Source organism: Coregonus lavaretus (assembly GCF_964263955.1).
Source record: "Coregonus lavaretus genome assembly, chromosome: 24".
In the NCBI taxonomy this organism is placed as follows: domain Eukaryota; kingdom Metazoa; phylum Chordata; class Actinopteri; order Salmoniformes; family Salmonidae; genus Coregonus; species Coregonus lavaretus.
Genome location: NC_140011.1, coordinates 30,705,864 through 30,724,408, shown reverse-complemented (window position 1 = coordinate 30,724,408; position 18,545 = coordinate 30,705,864). Strand labels below are relative to the sequence as shown.

Below are 18,545 nucleotides of genomic sequence, written 5' to 3'. Positions count from 1 at the left end.
CTTCAACTGTAATTAATATGGCACAGAATTTAGGATTACATAATCTAGGATAACCTTAGAGAATGGAATACCCTAGTGTCCGTATGTGTTCTTATAAAATATCATTTTGGAATTAAGCGTTACAATAATATCTGAACAAATGTGAAAGTTTGCACAGTTTGTTGCTGATCAGTCAACGTACAGTCCTTTTGGCTGTCTTAAGGAGGTGGTAATAGTGCTCACTGGCTAGATAACATCTGTACTCTATTCTACACTGAGAACAGCATGTTCCAAACTGAGGCAGAGTGTCATGCATTCCAGCTGAGTTTATATTTGTTACTAGGGGGTGGGAGAGCAAGGTGGGGTCGTAAAGGGGGGAACAATCTCTCACTGTGATTTCTGTCCCATGTGCTATATTTGCATTGGTGGAATGTTTGTTTTTTAATACAGTCAGTAGATCAACATTTGTTCACTGTGTACATTGAGTGCTCTGTTTAGGTTATTGAATTCATATTTGTGCAGACATGTTTTATTAAGAGTTATGTGTGCTGTATGTGCTGACACTGCATAATAGAGTAATGCTTCTTATTCCTCTGTCAGTTGCATTTCAGTATGTGTTTCACTCTGCAGCTCCTCCCTACTCCGCTATCGGCAGGTTTCTAGGTGAGGCCTATTTCTATCTAGACGTGCAGCCATATGGCCATAGACTGATATTTTATACTGTATCAGGGACCAACGTGGGCACCCCATAAGTGTCAAATATATAAGTTGGATAGGCCTAAGAGTCAAGCAAAGCAAGTAAGCTGTGAGTGTGTGATGTTTTGTTGTAGTTTTTACCTAAGCTTAGCCTACTGTAAAAGGTATAAGCATGAGCTCTTGTCCTGGCCGAGGTAATCTTTTCTTAGTTACTTTCCCAGTGATCGAAGAGAGGGTGATTGTTTTATCCGTTTTTTAAGGAGAGTTTGCGAGTCAGCGGCCAGGACTACGGCTGCCAGTGTGGGGGGTAAGATGGCGGACAGGAAAAAAATGATAAAACTGGAACATGTTTTGAGTGAATATGGAGTGGTGGATCACACAGAACTTTTGGAAGAGCTACAGAAGGAAATTGAACGTGACGAGCGTGAGGATGAATTAACTGCGGTGGCAGGTGCGGTGAAGACCGTCAAGTTTAAGCCTTGTCCTGATGATGGCATAGATGATTCTGGCCCAGTGGGAGTGAGATTTTTGGAGAGCTTGGATCCATGCCTTCAGGGAGATCAATATGTGGTGTAAGGTTGGGTGGAGAAGAGGTTGGGGAATGTTGGGTCGGTGAAAGTGACTCGAAGTGGAATCATGTAGATTTTTTGTGTTTCTGCCATCCAGAGGGAGCGTGTGATCCACACCACGCGACTGGGGACAAGAACTGTGACTTAAAAGGAGTGATAACTGGAGTGGCGTTAAGTGTTGTGGAGGATCAACTGAAGTTGAAGATTCCCTGTGTTTATGACGCCCGCCGTTTGGTGCAACGCAGACCCGGTGGAGAGCGTGGTGAAACAGTTAAGACACTGTCTGTACTACTGAGTTTTGATGCAGAGTCTTTACCAGATAAAGTTAATTTAGGATGTGTCAGTTGTCCCATGAGAGCTTTTGTCCCGAATCCATTACGGTGTTTTAGGTGTCAAGCTTATGGTCATGTGGCAGCAGTGTGTAGGAGGGAGATTCCTAGATGTGAGAAGTGTGCAGGAGGACAGGAGACAAAGGAGTGTGTAGTATCGGTGGAAAAAGTTGTGTGTGTAAGCTGTAGGGGTACCCATGGTGCTGGAGATCAGAGGTGTCCGGTGAGAGAAAAGTAGGTTGAGGTTGCCAGGATCAGAGTAGTGCAGAAGGTGTCTTATGCTGATGCAGTGAAGAGAGTAGTAGAGGAAGATGGGCCCAGGGTGAAGGATCCTAAGTCCCTGTGAGTAGGCCGAGGCCAATAGAGAGTGATTGGAATAACATGTGCTTCATTAAGGTTGTTTTTTTTGGCGTTCATGGCCATGGTTGTCAATTGTACCGCAGTAATGGAACGTAAATCACAGAGGATAGATGTTGTGGTGGCAGCTGCAGAGAAGTACTTGGGTGTACGAGATTTTACTGCAAAAGAGTTACAAGATGTTTTGAACAATAGTGTCCCGTCATCCTAGGCTGCTGGCCTGGAGTAGGATCAGATAGTGCCAAAGTAGTGGAATAGTGGTGAGGTTTGAATGGGTGCAGGGTTAGTTGGTAGGGACATTTTTTCCACAAAGTGTAATGAATTCATACTACAGAATAATAGGCTGATACACAGCCAATACTGTAGGTGGCAGCAGAAGAATAATTATTTTATTTTTGTATTTAACCTTTTTTAACTAGGCAAGTCAGTTAAGAACAAATTATTATTTACAATGACCGCCTACCAAAAGGCAAAAGGCCTCCTGCAGGGACGGGGGCTGGGATTAAAAATAAAAATATAGGACAAAACACACATCACGACAAGAGAGACACCACAACACTACATAAAGAGAGGCCTAAGACAACAACATAGCATGGCAGCAACACATGACATCATAGCATGGTAGCAACACAACATGGCAACAGCACAACATTGTAGCAGCACAAAACATGGTACAAACAATATTGGGCACAGACAACAGCACAAAGGCAAGAACGTAGAGACAACAATACATCGCGCAAAGCATCCACAACTGTCAGTAAGAGTGTCCATGATTGAGTCTTTGAATGAAGATGGAGATAAATCTGTCCAGTTTGAGTGTTTTTTGCAGCTCGTTCCAGTCGCTAGCTGCAGCGGACTGAAAAGAGGAGCGACCCAGGGATATGTGTGCTTTGGGGACCTTTAACAGAATGTGACTGGCAGAACGGGTGTTGTATGTGGCGGATGAGGGCTGCAGTAGGTATCTCAGATAGGGGGGAGTGAGGCTTAAGAGGGTTTTATAAATAAGCATCAACCAGTGGGTCTTGCAACGGGTATACAGAGATGGCCAGTTTACAGAGGAGTATAGAGTGCAGTGATGTGTCCTATAAGGAGCATTGGTGGCAAATCTGATGGCCGAATGGTAAAGAACATCTAGCCTGCAGCTTTGATATGTGCTGAGAGAAGGACAGTGTACCATCTAGCCATACTCCCAGGTACTTGTATGAGGTGACTACCTCAAGCTCTAAACCCTCAGAGGTAGTAATCACACCGGTGGGGAGAGGGGCATTCTTCTTACCAAACCACATTACCTTTGTTTTGGAGGTGTTCAGAACAAGGTTAAGGGCAGAGAAAGCTTGTTTGACACTAAGAAAGCTTTGTTGTAGAGCGTTTAACACAAAATCAGGGAAGGGGCCAGCTGAGTATAAGACTGTATCATCTGCATATAAATGGATGAGAGAGCTTCCTACTGTCTGAACTATGTTGTTGATGTAAATTGAGAAGAGTGTGGGGCCTAGGATCGAGCCTTGGGGTACTCCCTTGGTGACAGCCAGTGGCTGAAACAGCAGATGTTCTGACTTTATACACTGCACTCTTTGAGAAAGGTACGGTAGTTAGCAAACCAGGCCAAAGACCCCTCAGAGATACCAATACTCTTTAGCTGGCCCACAAGAATGGAATGGTCTACCTTATCAAAAGCTTTGGCCAAGTCATTTAGGTCCTTTAAGGTTGCAGTGACACATCCATAGCCTGAGCAGAAACCAGATTGCATACCAGAGAGAATACTATAGACATCAAGAAAACCAGTCAGTTGATTATTGACAAGTTTTTCCAACATTTTTGATAAACAGGGTAAAATAGAAGAAGAAGAAGAAGAAGAAGAAGAAGAAGAAGAAGAAGAAGAAGAAGAAGAAGAAGAAGAAGAAGAAGAAGAAGGTGATTGCAGCAGAAATACTTTTGAGGAGATGGGAATCTCCATTGGAAACATATTTCCGCCTGTTGTGTGTATGTTGCCCATACATTGTCAATGGGACGCGCGGTGCATTCTGGGTGATTCTGGGATGGGGAGATCACTCCATCAAGGAGTAAATGGGAGTCAATTGGGCGTTAGCTAAAAAAAAAAAAAACATTACCATGAATTACGTGAACAATAAGTACAACATTACAAATCTTTTCAGAGAAATTAGATAATGAAGTTGTTCTCTGCAATATCATACAGCTTTGAAATCGTGACATTGCGTTCTTTCGAGGAAAATAGGCAAGTTTCTCGACTCATACCCTGTCTTTTAGAAGGGATTGCGTGACGATTAGCTTAGCAACCGTGTGACGCAGCATGACAATGTGAACGTGATTGGTCGACAGTCTGCTGGGCGGAGCGTTAGATGTTTATTCATTCGTTTCCGGCTGGGATTCTTATCTCCTCCTTTTCTAATGTCAATTCAAGGGGCTTTATTGGCATGGGAAACATATGTTTACGTTTACATTTTAGTCATTTAGCAGACGCTCTTACATTGCCAAAGCAATTGAAATGGATGAACAAAAGTGAAATAAACAATCAAAAGTGAACAGCAAATATTACACTCACACAATTAAATGACTAAAATGTAAATGTCTATATACAGTGTTGTAATGATGTGCAATATCTCTGATTGCATTGTTGTAACAATATCTCTGATTGCAGTTGGAGAGCAGTGACTTGACCGGCACAGCTGATCGGGCCATAACGAGGCACTGAGGCAGACAGGCAGTCAGCTCGTTCGCCTGGGATGTTTTCGTGATGTTACCAAGACAAAGATACACAAATACAGAGGTAAAGGTAACCAAAATGCATAACTAATAGTCATTAATGCCGTTTTGCTACCGCGTGAGGTTACATTTGCATAGGACGCGTGGGAACATGGTTCACGTTCGCTATTTTACCTGGTCTGTTGTTGCAGTGGGGTAACGTTAGCTGGCGATTCTGTGATCGTTTATCAGGCCTTTCTGGTCCAACATGACATTTGAATTGGACTTGTTTAGGTATACGGGTAGGACGGGGTAGTTTATAATAAATTAAATTGATAGAATAGGCACAGAGTTTCTAAACCCAGAGACGCAACATCGCGAGACTTCCTGGAACGCTTGCGAAATAGACCAAGCAGACCAGGCCGGGGTTTGGGGTTTGAGAAATCAATGAGAGAAGTAAAAACTTCTATCTTAACTGTTCATTTTCTCGAAATCTAAAGGCACAACCTAGATTGGAGACAATGTCTCCAACCTCGTGAAAGTGACAAACTGACACGTTTTCATTTTCGTCCAAAAACAATTTTATATCGAAGGGGTACCTTTGATTTGACAATGTGCACATGCGCAGTTCGGAGTGAGACGACCGTTAGACCCGATGATGTATTTCTGCGCATGGGATTAGCCAGCCAACGTCGCCGCGACATCGCCTACAAGCGGATCGGGGATTTCTATTGGAGAAGCAGTTTCTCCCTATCTTCATACTGTACTGTCTTTGGAATAGGTGATTACTCAATGGGCTTGCACCGAGGTAAAATTCGTTTTATATTGGATATTAGGTGGGTATTCGGTTTTCTCATCAATATCTATTGAACCAAGCATGCCATGGCTATGAAGATGGTATATTCTGAATCAGGGGTGGATGGAGAAAAATCCACACCTTTTTATTTACTTTTATTATTATTTTAAAATAATACGATTTTGGATTTCAATCTTCAATAGCTCTTACACAAAGCGTGCCATGACCATGATAATTATATATTCTGAGTCAGGAGGATGGACAAAAATCCACGGCTTTTTATTGTTACAATTTAGAAGGAAAAATGTTTGTCCATCCTTCCCCGAATTCATAATATATAGTTGTAATAGTCATGGCACGCTTTGTGTAAGAGCTATTGAAGATTGAAAGCAAATAAAAATAAAATACAGGTAGCTTAGTGGTTAAGAGCGTTGTGCCAGTAACCGAAAGGTCGCTGATTCTAATCCCCGAGTTGACTAGGTGAAAAATCTGTCGATGTGCCCTTGAGCAAGGCACTTAACCCTAATTGCTCCTGTAAGTCGCTCTGGATAAGAGCGTCTGCTAAATGACTAAAAGGTAAATGTAAATTTTAACAACAACAATAAACAGTGGTGGATTTTTGTTCATCCTCCCATGACTCAGAATATATCATTTGTATTGGCATGGCACGCTTTGTGTAAGAGCTGTTGAAGATTGAAAGCAATATATATATATATATAATAATTATGATATTTCAACAAACAAAAGAAGACATGGTAAGGGTAGGTAACAACACATCAGCCTCGCTGATCCTCAACATGGGGGCCCCTCAGGGGTGCGTGCTCAGTCCCGTCCTGTACTCCCTGTTCACCCATGACTGGATGGCCAGGCACGACTCCAACACCATCATTACGTTTGCAGACAACACAACAGTGGTAGGCCTGATCACCGACAACGATGAGACAGCCTATAGGGAGGAGGTCAGAGACCTGGCCGTGTGGTGCCAGGATAACAACCTCTCCCTCAACGTGATCAAGACAAAGGAGATGATTGTGGACTACAGGGAAAAAAAGAGGACTGAGCACGCCCCCATTCTCATCGACGGGGCTGTAGTGGAACAGGTTGAGAGCTTCAAGTTCCTTGGTGTCCACATCACCAACAAACTATCATGGTCCAAACACACCAAGACAGTCGTGAAGAGGGCACAACAAAGCCTATTCCACCTCAGGAGACTGAAAATATTTGGCATGGGTCCTCAGATCCTCAAAAAGTTATACAGCTGCACCATCGAGAGCATCCTGACTGGTTGCATCACCGCCTGGTATGGCAACTGCTCCGTCTCCGACCCTAAGGCACTACAGAGGGTAGTGCGTACGGCCCAGTACATCACTGGGGCCAAGCTTCCTACCCTTTTCAGGACCTATATACCAGGCGATGTCAGAGGAAGGCCCTAAAAATTGTCAAAGACTCCAGCCACCCTAGTCATAGACTGTTCTCTCTGCTATCGCATGGCAAGCGGTACCGGAGTGCCAAGTCTAGGACCAAAAGGCTTCTTAACAGCTTCTACCCCCAAGCCATAAGACTCCTGAACAGCTAACCATTTCACTGTAAGGTCTACACCTGTTGTATTCGGCGCATGTGGCAAATAACATTTTATTTTATTTTTGTGCATTCTCCCCTGATTCAGAATATATCATAGTCATGGCAAGCTTTGTGTAAGAGCTATTTCAGATTGAAATCCGTAATCTTATTATAAAAAAATACATTTAAAAAAAGTGTGGAATTTTCTCCATCCACCCAATTCAGAATATACTATCTTCATAGTCATTGCATGCTTTGACGAGAGAACCGAATATCCAATATTAAACTAGTTTTACCTCGGTACTTCACGGATGATGCAAAGTATGCGACATAGGGTGTGATGATTATGATGCTAGGTCTGCGCACTGAATTCGCTGTGTAGGACCTTGCGGGGCCTCATCTTTTGACTGTGTGAACAATGTATGTATAGGAATTGACATAGTTCTGCTACTGGTACGAGACCCCTCGCATGAAGTAAGCTTCTATCTCTGGGCACTACTTGCAACTGCAGCTGCTGCAAGAGCGGCCGTTTGCTTTCCGGGCCGGCGACGTCATTCATGGCTAACAACGGTAGGATAAATGTAGACAGATGAATGTAGCCAATGTAATACTATTTGGAAACTTTTCTGTGTCATAATTTGGGGATTTTAAATTGTAACCAATCACGAACGCACCCGTAGAGGACGTAGGAGAGTCCGCAGTTCTCCACGGGAAGAACAATATCCTGCTACCCAGCACTTGTCTTGCTCTCTAGCTAGCATCTGTCACTCCTTGTATTTGGTTACACAACCATCTCCTATGCAAAACAGTAACACGTGTCTCGGCGTGGTGTAAAAAAGCCTTGTTTACCTCAGCAAAACAACACGGAAAACTATGGATATAGAATCGACAGTCTCAAGTAGCTAGCTAGGTAAGGTTAGATCTATTTTGTGATACGATTATTAGGATGAGAGACGTTTTATACAGCTGAAAACGGTTAGCTAGCTCCGACCGTATCGAAAAGGTTACGCAATCGGGACAGTGTGTGCAGACGAATTGATGTTATTGCTTTACGAAGTCAAGATGTGTTTGTCTTACAGAAAAGAGGATGAAAAGAACATGATTAGCACCGATGGCCTCTCTAAATGCGAGGCGACCCGGCGCGAGACGGGGAAAAGGCCACTGGGGGAGATGCTGCGCCTTCTGTCCGCTGTCATTGTCTGGCTTGTGACGGGGACGACGATCTCCAGTCTTAACAAATGGATATTTGCCGTGTACAACTTCAGGTACCCCTTACTGCTATCGGCCCTGCACATGTTGACAGCAATAGTGGTGGACTTTTGGCTTATTAAACTGCGAATGCTCCAGCACAAAGGCGGTGTTGACAAGCATAAGGACCTTACCAACAGCGCCAAATGGAAGGTGTTTCTATTGAGCTTGACATTTTGTGCCAGCATCGCGTTTGGCAACGTGGGTTTGAACTACGTCCAGCTGTCATTTGCCCAAATGATCTACACCACCACGCCAATCTTCACCCTGGCCATTTCCACCCTGATCTTGGGCAAGCAACATCACATCCTCAAATACACGGCCATGATGCCCATCTGTCTGGGAGCCTCGTTCAGCATTATGGGCGAGGTCCAGTACGACCAGACAGGTTGCTTCTTCGTATTCGCCGCGACAATGTTGAGAGGTGTCAAAACCATCCAGCAAAGTGAGTAAAGTCCCAGCTGATACCTTTTATAACTCCTTTATGATTGTTCTTATGTTGCATTTCTGATGGGTGTTGACATATATTTGTCATCACTTTTTAACATTTTAACTGTATAACTGTGGTAGGCCTAAGCTATTAATGTATGGATGTTATGTTGGAATAAAACAGAATGGCCCTGTGTACTTCAATACTTTCCCTTCAAGAGAGTGGAAAATATGGCCCATAAACGAAATTCTCTGACATCAGTGTATATTTGGTGTTCCCTCCAATCCCATGGTCATATTAAACTTCCCACACTGCAGTCAGGGTTGGAACATTTTCCTGATGCTCTGAGTCACTCCTCAAGTGACACACCCAGTCTAGCTAGAGGTGGTATGTTGCCTGTTGCTAAGGAAACTTTCAAAACTACTGACAGAGTTTACCCATGGAAAATGTATCAAAAAGGACTAATCCCTGCCTGGTAAACAGGTTGGAGCCAATGTTCCCTCTAATTTGTTTCATCACTGAGCAAATTTCAGGTCTGATGAGTGCAAACTTGAACGTTGTGAAAATTCTGTCCAACTTCCTGTGAACACTGAGGCTGTCCCCACTTTAAGTTCGTTTTAACGGTGGTCAAGTAGGCTACTGTGGCTATTTGATCATAATGTAGGCCTACCAGAGTGGCCTACCATAAAAAACAATGGAGAAAATGCATCCCATAACATTTTAACATGGAATTAGCTGTTCTATCGTTCAGCCTACAGTAGCAGCCAATGTGTGGTGTTCAATGTAGCCCTACATTCCATGAGAGTTTTTGAAAAAAACATGCAGGGCTTGACATTTAAACTGTTTATCCGCTTGTCCATCAGACAAGGAGGTGACTGAAAATGTTGTTGTGTTGTTTGATGTAAGAAACCACTTTACAAAATAAAATGCATAATTATTCCCATAGGCTACTTAGCTTATTCAAGCCTGTCTCAAAATACAACACTGCCCCTTTAAGAGAAAAAAAAAAAAGAAGCTCTTTACCTGACTGGCTTTTCAAAGATGTCTAGAAATGCACAGTTTTGTGCTCTTGTAGGAAGCAATCACTCTCCCATTGCTGACTACAAATGATCTATAACTGGGCTAATAACTCACTAACTAGCAAAAGATATGAACAAATGTGCACACGTCGCGCTACATGTAGCTCTCGCATTGATCTCAAAACAAGAGCACCTATTCACGACTGCTCATGCTGTAAAAACAGTCCAGTTCAAAGTTAATGGCACAGATCTATTTACGGCTATGGTCTGTTTGCATATAGGCCTACTACAGCTCTGATTGGTTATGGCGCACCGGTCTGTGTAGAGTACAGGCCTGAGTCCTGTCTATCAATGCAATAGAATCCTACTGTGTTCTGCCTACAACAAAATCTCTTGCATGGTTAGTTTTGCATACTAAGTCTTGCATAGTTTGTTTTGTTTCGGTATGTTGCATTGAAAGTGGCTAATATTGCATTGATTCGATCACAATTCCCACAGTAAAGGGAAACGTTGATAGTGTTAACTAACGGGGAAAACTCTAGAAAGTTGAGTGAAGTTCAATCTTGTGCTTCTCTGCGAGCGCTTATATTTATTCTGTGCGCAGTCCCGGGGGGAGCTGCGCACGCCCTAGCAGGCGCCCAACTTAGATGGAACAATGGTTAGAGCACTCAAAAAAACACGCAGAGAGCTCCAACCTGTTTACCATAAAATAGTCCTATCACTACAGTACATACTGTCAAGCGCAGAGGCGTACCTGAACTCTTAAAAAATATATATAAAAAAAATCCATCCACTTATGAATACCAAACGTAGGTAAGGAATCATGGAGGAGTTCTGTTTCCCCTAGGAATTGATGTCAGCTGGGGTTTGTTATGTTGGCTTAAGTGGTGTCCTAGTTACAATCATCTGGTCAATGTCCTAGCTATGTTCAGAGAAGGAACAATGTGTAATTTGAATCCTGGTTCTGTATTTGACTAGTATGAACTTGTTCATATATTTGCTGTAGACCTACTGGTTTTGTCAGTGTACAGCGTGTACTGTACAGAGCTGTAATGATAATGAGCATGCTAGTCTCATGGTGTGAAATCCACTCCGAGTTAACAAACCTTTGACATTTCCATGTTCTGAATTTCCTCCTCATCACTCAGAACCACCTTCCTGAATTGCCCATGTAGTTGGATGGTGTCATTTTGTTTGAGCATGCTCGTAAGGGGCTCACTTGTTTACGTTGTATGACACATATCGGTGGTGCACCTGTCTCTTATTTTGCTACAGGTTGCTCACTCCCTAGGGATCCATGCAATTATCTGACGTGTTACGCAAAAATAACACATCACAATGGCATGAATGTGGAACTACTAGTGCTGAGCGATTACTGCTTTTTGAGGTCTGGTCCCGGTTATTCAAAAATAATCACGGTTTTTGGTTTTGATAGTTATTTTTAAACATTAAATGCATTATGAAATAATCACATCAAAGTAATTTTAGACCTTTTTAATGGAAATTCCAAAGCCAAAAATAGTGAACATACAACTGCCAAAACATTGAAAACATTCAATTGTCTCTGTCAGGTCCACCTTGGTAGACAGCAAAATAACATTTTGAAATTAATATGAAAGAATACAATATTTCAGTTGTGTATACTGCTTTGTTTTTATTTGATGACTTTATTATTTTTCATTCCTTAAAGTCATCATCTCATCTCTGCTCAGGCAGTAGCAGCCAGCCAGCCAGACAACCATCTAATGTTATCTCTGTGCTCCCCATACTGTGCTGTCTTTGAGCTAGTAGCTGTATTCTGCAGTTGTCTGATGAAATCATTTTACTAGTTCTTCAAAGTACATAAGACATATTTTCAAGACCGCTTATTACCAACTACTAAAACTATCCACCGGGTAGAGCTACCTCACTAACTGTCTCTATCCCTCTCATCTTGTGTTGTGCACATTCTTCACTCATGCTGTATCTGTGTAGGCTATCCGTCTCTGTCCGAGCCAGGAAGAACAGGTGCAATGGATAATGGTCATTGTAGTTAATTACCATGTTTCTGCGCTGAACTAGGTTGAATATTTGCTTAATGAAAACTACAGGTCCCTTCAGCCCAGCATCCCACATAGTTCTTCACTTAATGGCTGCGTTTGAGAGCATCAAAACCGTGATTTATCATGGGTAAATTCTGACGGACTGACTGATCTACAAATAATATATAAAAAAATAAAAATAATTGTAGAGTGCATTTCCCACTCTCAATGTGCATAAGGAGAAAAACAAAAACAACAACAATACATAAAGTAGAAAAAACTCACAATAGACCAAAACATAACCTACTAATGCAACATATAGACTTTAAGCAGATTAAGCGATCAAACATTAAAAGCTAGCTGGAATAGGTCAATCTTTAGTTGTTTTTTAAACGAGGAAATTGAAGCTGCCTCCTTGACATGCACAGGTAGAGTATTCCTGCCAATAGGCCCTGGCAGCCACGCCGCACAGGTTTGTGGCTGGTGTGACCAGGCTGTTTGAGTCTGACGATCGTGCTGGGGAGTACTTCTCAAGAAGTTGGCATATTTATATTGGTGCATTACCCTGGAGAGCCTTAAAGGTAAGCAGCAGAATCTTAAATTTGATCCTATTTTGAACAGGAAGCCAATGGAAGTTGAATAAAACAGGAGTAATGTGAAGTATGTGAGAGCATCCTGGCAGCTACATTCTGGATCATCTGGAGTTGAGACAGGAGCCTTACTGGGATTCCTATCAGCAGTGCATTACAGTAGTTAAGTCGAGATGTTACCAGGGTATGCACAAGCTGTGACGGTGTCATCATCCAGAGAAAGAGAGAAAGGATTCATCTTACTCTGTGCACTCTTAGAGCCAAGTACAAGCTCTGTTTTGCAGCAATTAAGTCGTAAGGAAGTTCAAATGCATCCATCTCTTGATTGCATCTAGACCACAGGAGGCTGCTGAGGGGAGGACGGCTCATAATAATTGCTGGAATGGAGTGAGTGGAATGGTATCAACCACATGGAAACCGTGTTTTTGATGTATTTTGATACCATTCCATTGATACTGTTTCAGCCATTACTATGAGCCCGTCCTCCCCAATGAAAGTGCCACCAGCCGCCTGTGATCTAGACAGTCTGTCAGTTTGGTTGTAACAGTCTGAGTCCCCTTTTGTCCTCACATATATTTGAGTGTCATCAGCATAACAATGAAAGTTCAGTCCAGATCTTTGTATTAGTATACCAAATGGCAGCATGTATATAGAAAACAGGAGTGGCCCCAGAACAGAGCCCTGTGGGACCCCTTGAGTGACTGTGGCAGGGTTGGATAATTGCCACGTGTCACAAAGTCTGCAAAATCCAAGCAAGTTCGTTAGTCTGCTGATGAGAATCTCATGATTCACTTTGTTGAAGGCTGCTGTCATGCCCATAAATAACTATTGAATAGTTATTTATGATGCAATGTGATTTGTAGATTAACCAGTCTCGCCTTTCAAGTCGGCTGCAATGTTGAACGGGCCCAATTTGTCTTGTGAATTATTTGATTTCTCTCTTGAGAAACCGCACGTTGAGCTCTCCAAAAACTACAGTGCTGTACTATATGATTGTTTAAATTGTTTTATTTCTGTCTATCCTCTCTTATCTTCGTATTTAATCTCAGCACCCAGAACCAAATCTTGTGTTTGCGCTATAATGTTTAATTTGTCAGGAGACTACTTTATATTTGACCACTACGTGTGAAGCCTACTTTTGTGTGTGTTCTGTTTCTCTCTATGTAGGTTATATTTAAATGGTTTAAAAAAATGTTTGTGTCTCAGGTATCTTGCTCCAGGAGGAGAAGATCAACTCTGTGTTCCTGCTCTACCTGATGTCCATCCCCAGTTTCTGCATCCTGGCCGTAGCTGCTCTTGCCCTGGAGAACTGGGCCGTGCTGGAGTCTCCAATGCACTATGACCACAACCTGTGGCTCTTCATCCTGCTCAGCTGCCTGGGCTCAGTCATGTACAACCTGGCCAGCTGCTGCGTCATCACCCTCACCTCTGCCGTCACCCTGCACATCCTAGGCAACCTGAGCGTGGTGGGCAACCTGCTGCTCTCCCAGCTGCTGTTCGGAAACGAGATGTCAGCGCTCAGCTGCGTCGGCGTGGCGCTCACGCTCTCCGGCGTGCTCATCTACCAGAACTCTGAATTTATCTCCGACTACATGGACGCACGGCGAGCCAAAGCCAGGGAGCTCAGCCGAGGGAGTGAGGAGGACATCGCTGGCCAATCACAACCGCCCCCCCAAGACCAGCAGGAGAGGATAGATGCCGATGGCAAGCGAGAGGACAAGAGAGACTGAAAGAGAAGAAGAGAGAGCGAGAGGGTGAATAGGAGTTGGACTGTTTACAGCAACCCTGTCCTTCGGGTTAGTTAAGTCAGGTGGTTCTGTGGAGAGGATCAGGAGATGGGCTTCGACCTCATGAGGTCATAGTTGATGATGATGACATGAGTGACAGAACTTGTTTGGTTGGGTCGTTTTTACCTCTTCACTGTGCCAATGTATTTATTTCTGCCATGGTCTCATGGAACGAGAAGTCAGTCTAGGCCAGCTGACAAAAAAATCTGATGCCTTTACGAAAGTGACAGTTGAGTTTTTACTGTTCTAATACCCATACATGCACACATACTGGTATATGCATGCATGAGCACACAAACAATGTGATATATCTAATGAGGTGTCACTCGCACTACTCCACTGTGAAAATGTTCAACATGAGTGAGTGCTCAATGGGATGTTGGGAGGGAAGGACTAGGAACACTCCTCATATGGATGGGCAAAAAAAAAACAACGAATTGTACTGTTACTTAACCTTCCCCTGGTCTTGTATAGGTGGGAAAGAGGTTTCCTGGCAGCTTTTTATGTGGGGGATCTTAAAATGGGGGGGGGGGATCGTATTTGTTATAGTGCAATAGCTTTTGTCTAGATGACGTTTACAATGGCGGAGACATACAAGCTAACAGGGTTGGCATATCATTTCTGTTGGCTGTTTGTAGGCATGGAGGTCTGTGAGCCACACTGTTAATCTACTGCATAGTGAAGCAAAGATCTGAGGGGAGGCACTTTGTCCTGCTCAGTGTCCTCTTATTGAATTTCCTCTTAATAAAAGGAACCTATTATTCCGTTTAGTAACCTGTACAGCAGTTCTCACTGCAGCAAACCTCTATTATTAGGCCCATCCTCTCTAAGGAGTCTCACTCATCTTTAGTACAGTCCTTTTCTTCTGGGAGAGATCATAAAAAGGATTTCATGATCCTCTCCTTACCGCCACTCCAGGACCGAACAGAAATGTCTACCCTGCCAGGTCTCATGTCTCCACTCAGAGGGTGCCTCTATTTTTAACGTTTAGTCTCCCTTATAACTGACCTCTGCTGGACACTGTTATTGTAACTCCCATTTTAATACATTTTAATATTTATTAATACATTTTTGTTTTATTGTTTGTTTGTTTTTTCCCCTTTTTGAATTGGGTAAGTAACATTATTTGATGTCCCGTTTTGTGGTTCTTAGTAAGGACAAAGAGAACATTTTGTTTTTGTTTTTCTATCTACATAAAAACAAATGATGTAATTGAAGTTTGGAAGCTCTTACTTTATCTTGTCTATAGCAGGTTTTCCCAAAGTAGGTCCTGGGGCCCCCCCTGGGTGCACGTTTTGGTTTTTGCCCTAGCACTACACAGCTGATTCAAATAATCAAAGCTTGATGATGAGTTGGTCATTTGAATCAGCTGTGTAGTGCTAGGGCAAAAAACAAAACATGCACCCAGGGGAGGCGTACCAGGACTGAGTTTGGGAAACCCTGGTCTATAGCGCTGACGTATGACAGAGGTCACTCAGTAGCTGGAGGTCTAATCAACTGGTCTGTCACTTGGCAAACTGTCTGTCCTGTGACTGGAGGTCTTGCGTAACTCTCAGACCCAGGTGTAAGATTGCATGTAAGGCCAACGTACAGCAAGGAGCTTATGAAGGTGTTTCTAATCTTCCTTTCCCAGTCGAAATAACCTTCCGGTGTGCCAAACATTGACTTCTTGGTTCAGCTTCTGTTCAGTTCAGCCTCAGATCGACACTGGACAACAAAGTTGCTCTCTAATTGGAAATGGTTATATATATTTTGTTACCCACCTGTTATTTTTTCCCTAATATGTTGCCATATGCACAGCAGTAGACACAGAATGATTTGTTGCCAGCCTCGACCCGATAAATGAGTAATTGGAATGAAGATAAGATTAATGCCAGTCACCCATTTGTTTTAACATTCATAGTTCTATCAAGAGGATCTTGTTATTGATGTTAGTTTAAATACCTCAGTCTTCAACATGGCTTGTTAAAGACCATTTGTTTAATTACTTAAGTAAGTTAGCAGTTGAAGAGAGATCAAGCAGCTGAAAGCATGTCTGCCCACAACCACGGTTTGTCAACTGTTATCTGTTTGGTAAATAGCCTACTGTTTTAAAAGCCAATTTGGTTTAGTAACTTCGAATTGACGATAAGGGCTTTTCAATCACACAGCCCTTAGAATACCTATATATAGACTGTACCAGCTTCACAGATCTGGGTTTGATTTTACAGACAAAGTCGGTTTGACAACTCTGGGTTTGACTAGTCAGGCTGCATATTCACACAGAGTTGTCTTTGAGGGTGGGCAAAGCTCATATTGCACTGAGGAGTTATGGAGATGCTGCCTTTACAGCATAGGGCTCATGTGTATGTACTGTTTTTGATGTCTGCAAAAGTTACATGTAAATCATTATTTTATTATATTTATGTATTTTACAATCATGGCTGGCTCAAATATACTTGTTCAAGAACATATTTGTCTTCCGTCTTATTTTAGCTTAACAAAAAGGACAATGGCATGTCTAGACACACCTAAGCAAACACACAAAGTACAGTTAAACAAACTGACTACTGGTATGGTTAAGGGTAGGGACGTCCTAAGGATCCCGGATAGCACTAACCTATGTACAATACTGTATGTATTTAGTTTAGCTCACCACATGGTGGAGGCATTTTCCTAGTTACTGATATGTTTGACCTCAAAATCCCCAAGTCTCAACTAGGGCTGGGAATTGCCAGGGAGCTCAAGATACGATATTATCATGATACTTCGGTACCGATACGATATGTATTGCGATTCTCACGATTCTATATGTATTGCGATTCAATGTTCCAAACATATTGCTCACCATATATCTATTGCAGAGGGACATGGAAATAAAAGTGCTGAAAACAAATTGGCTCCCTATTTAAAAAGAGGATTTAGAACAAGCTATGAAGGATAAATACTGGAGTTACAGCCAACTAGCGCAAAAATTATATTGTGATATTGTCAAAACGATACGATACAGTTCATTCAGAAAGTATTCAGACCCCTTGACCTTTTCCACTTTGTTACAGCCTTATTCTAACATGGATTAAATGTTTTTTCCCCCCCTCATCAATCTACACACAATACCTCATAATGACAAAGCAAAAATGGGTTTTTAGAAATGTTGGCAGATTGATTTAAAATAAAAAACTGATCTTACAATTACATAACTATTTAGACCCTTTACTCAGTACTTTATTGAAGCACCTTTGGCAGCGATTACAGCCTTGAGTCTTGGGTATGACGCTACAAGCTTGGCACACCTGTATTTGGGGAGTTTCTCCCATTCTTCCCTGCAGATCCTCTCAAGCTCTGGCAGGTTGGATGGGGAGCGTCGCTGCACAGCTATTTTCAGGTCTCTCCAGAGATGTTCGATCGGGTTCAAGTCCGGTCTCTGGCTGGGCCACTCAAGCACATTCAGAGACTTGTCCTGAAGCCACTGCTGCGTTGTCTTGGCTGTGTGCCTAGGGTTGTTGTCCTGTTGGAAGGTGAACCTTCGCCCCAGTCTGAGGTCCTGAGCGCTCTGGAGTAGGTTTTCATCAAGGATCTCTCTGTACTTTGCTCCGTTCATCTTTCCCTCGATCCTGACTAGTCTCCCAGTACCTGCCGCTGAAAAACATCCCCACAGCATGATGCTGCCACCACCACGCTTCACCATAGGGATGGTGCCAGGTTTCCTCCAGACGTGACATTTGGCATTCAGGCCAAAGAGTTCAATGTTGGTTTCATCAGACCAGAGAATATTGTTTCTCATGGGCTGAGAGTCCTTTAGGTGCCTTTTGGCAAAATCCAAGTGGGCTGTCATGTGCCTTTTACTGAGGAGGGGCTTCCGTCTGGCCACTCTACCATAAAGGCCTGATTGCTGCAGAGATGGTTGTCCTTCACAGAGGATCTCTGGAGCTCTGTCAGATGGACCATCGGGTTCTTGGTCATATCCCTGACCAAGGCCCTTCTCCCCTGATTGCTCAGTTTGGCCGGGCGTCCAGCTCCAGGAAGAGTCTTGATGGTTCCAAACTTCTTCCATTTAAGAATGATGGAGGCCACTGTGTTCATGGGGACCTTCAATGCTGCAGAATCTTTTTTCTACCCTTCCTCAGATTTGTGCCTCGACACAACCCTGTCTCGGAGCTCTACGGACTATTCCTTCGTCCTTGGCTTGGTTTTTTTCTGACATTCACTGTCAACTGTGGGACCTTATATAGACAGGTGTGTGCCTTTCCAAATGATGTCCAATTAGTTGAATTTACCACAGGCGGACTCCAATCATGTTGTACAAACATCTCAAGGATGTTCAATGGAAACAGGATGCACATGAGCTCCTTATGTAAATAAGGTATTTCTGTTTTTTATTTTTTATAAATTTGCAAAATATTCTAAAAACCTGTTTTTGCTTTGTCATTATGGGGTATTGTGTGTAGATAGATTTTTTTATTTAATCCATTTTAGAATAAG

General features: G+C 42.8%; 1 protein-coding gene across 2 annotated transcripts; it reads left to right on the top strand.

Moving 5' to 3' along the window:
* The first annotated feature begins 7,319 nt into the window (after positions 1 to 7,319).
* On the top strand, positions 7,320 to 16,522 carry LOC311100161 (solute carrier family 35 member E4-like). Of its 2 annotated transcripts, XM_084140947.1 has the most exons (3): positions 7,320 to 7,559; positions 8,069 to 8,682; positions 13,504 to 16,522. In XM_084140947.1, exons 2-3 carry the CDS (start codon positions 8,088 to 8,090, stop codon positions 14,025 to 14,027), a joined length of 1,119 nt encoding a protein of 372 aa, XP_083997073.1. In that variant the 5' UTR covers positions 7,320 to 7,559; positions 8,069 to 8,087; the 3' UTR covers positions 14,028 to 16,522. The 2 variants fall into 2 exon arrangements, with proteins under 2 accessions (XP_083997073.1, XP_083997072.1); XM_084140946.1 differs by lacking the exon at positions 7,320 to 7,559 and having other exon boundaries at positions 7,755 to 8,682.
* Positions 16,523 to 18,545: the final 2,023 nt, after the last annotated feature.

Bases quoted from the DNA above. Each gene is read 5' to 3' on its own strand.
- LOC311100161 (XM_084140946.1), top strand. From the start codon at position 8,028: ATGTTATTGCTTTACGAAGTCAAGATGTGTTTGTCTTACAGAAAAGAG. The intron at 8,683-13,503 runs GTGAGTAAAGTC...TTTGTGTCTCAG, and splicing joins TGTCAAAACCATCCAGCAAA to GTATCTTGCTCCAGGAGGAG.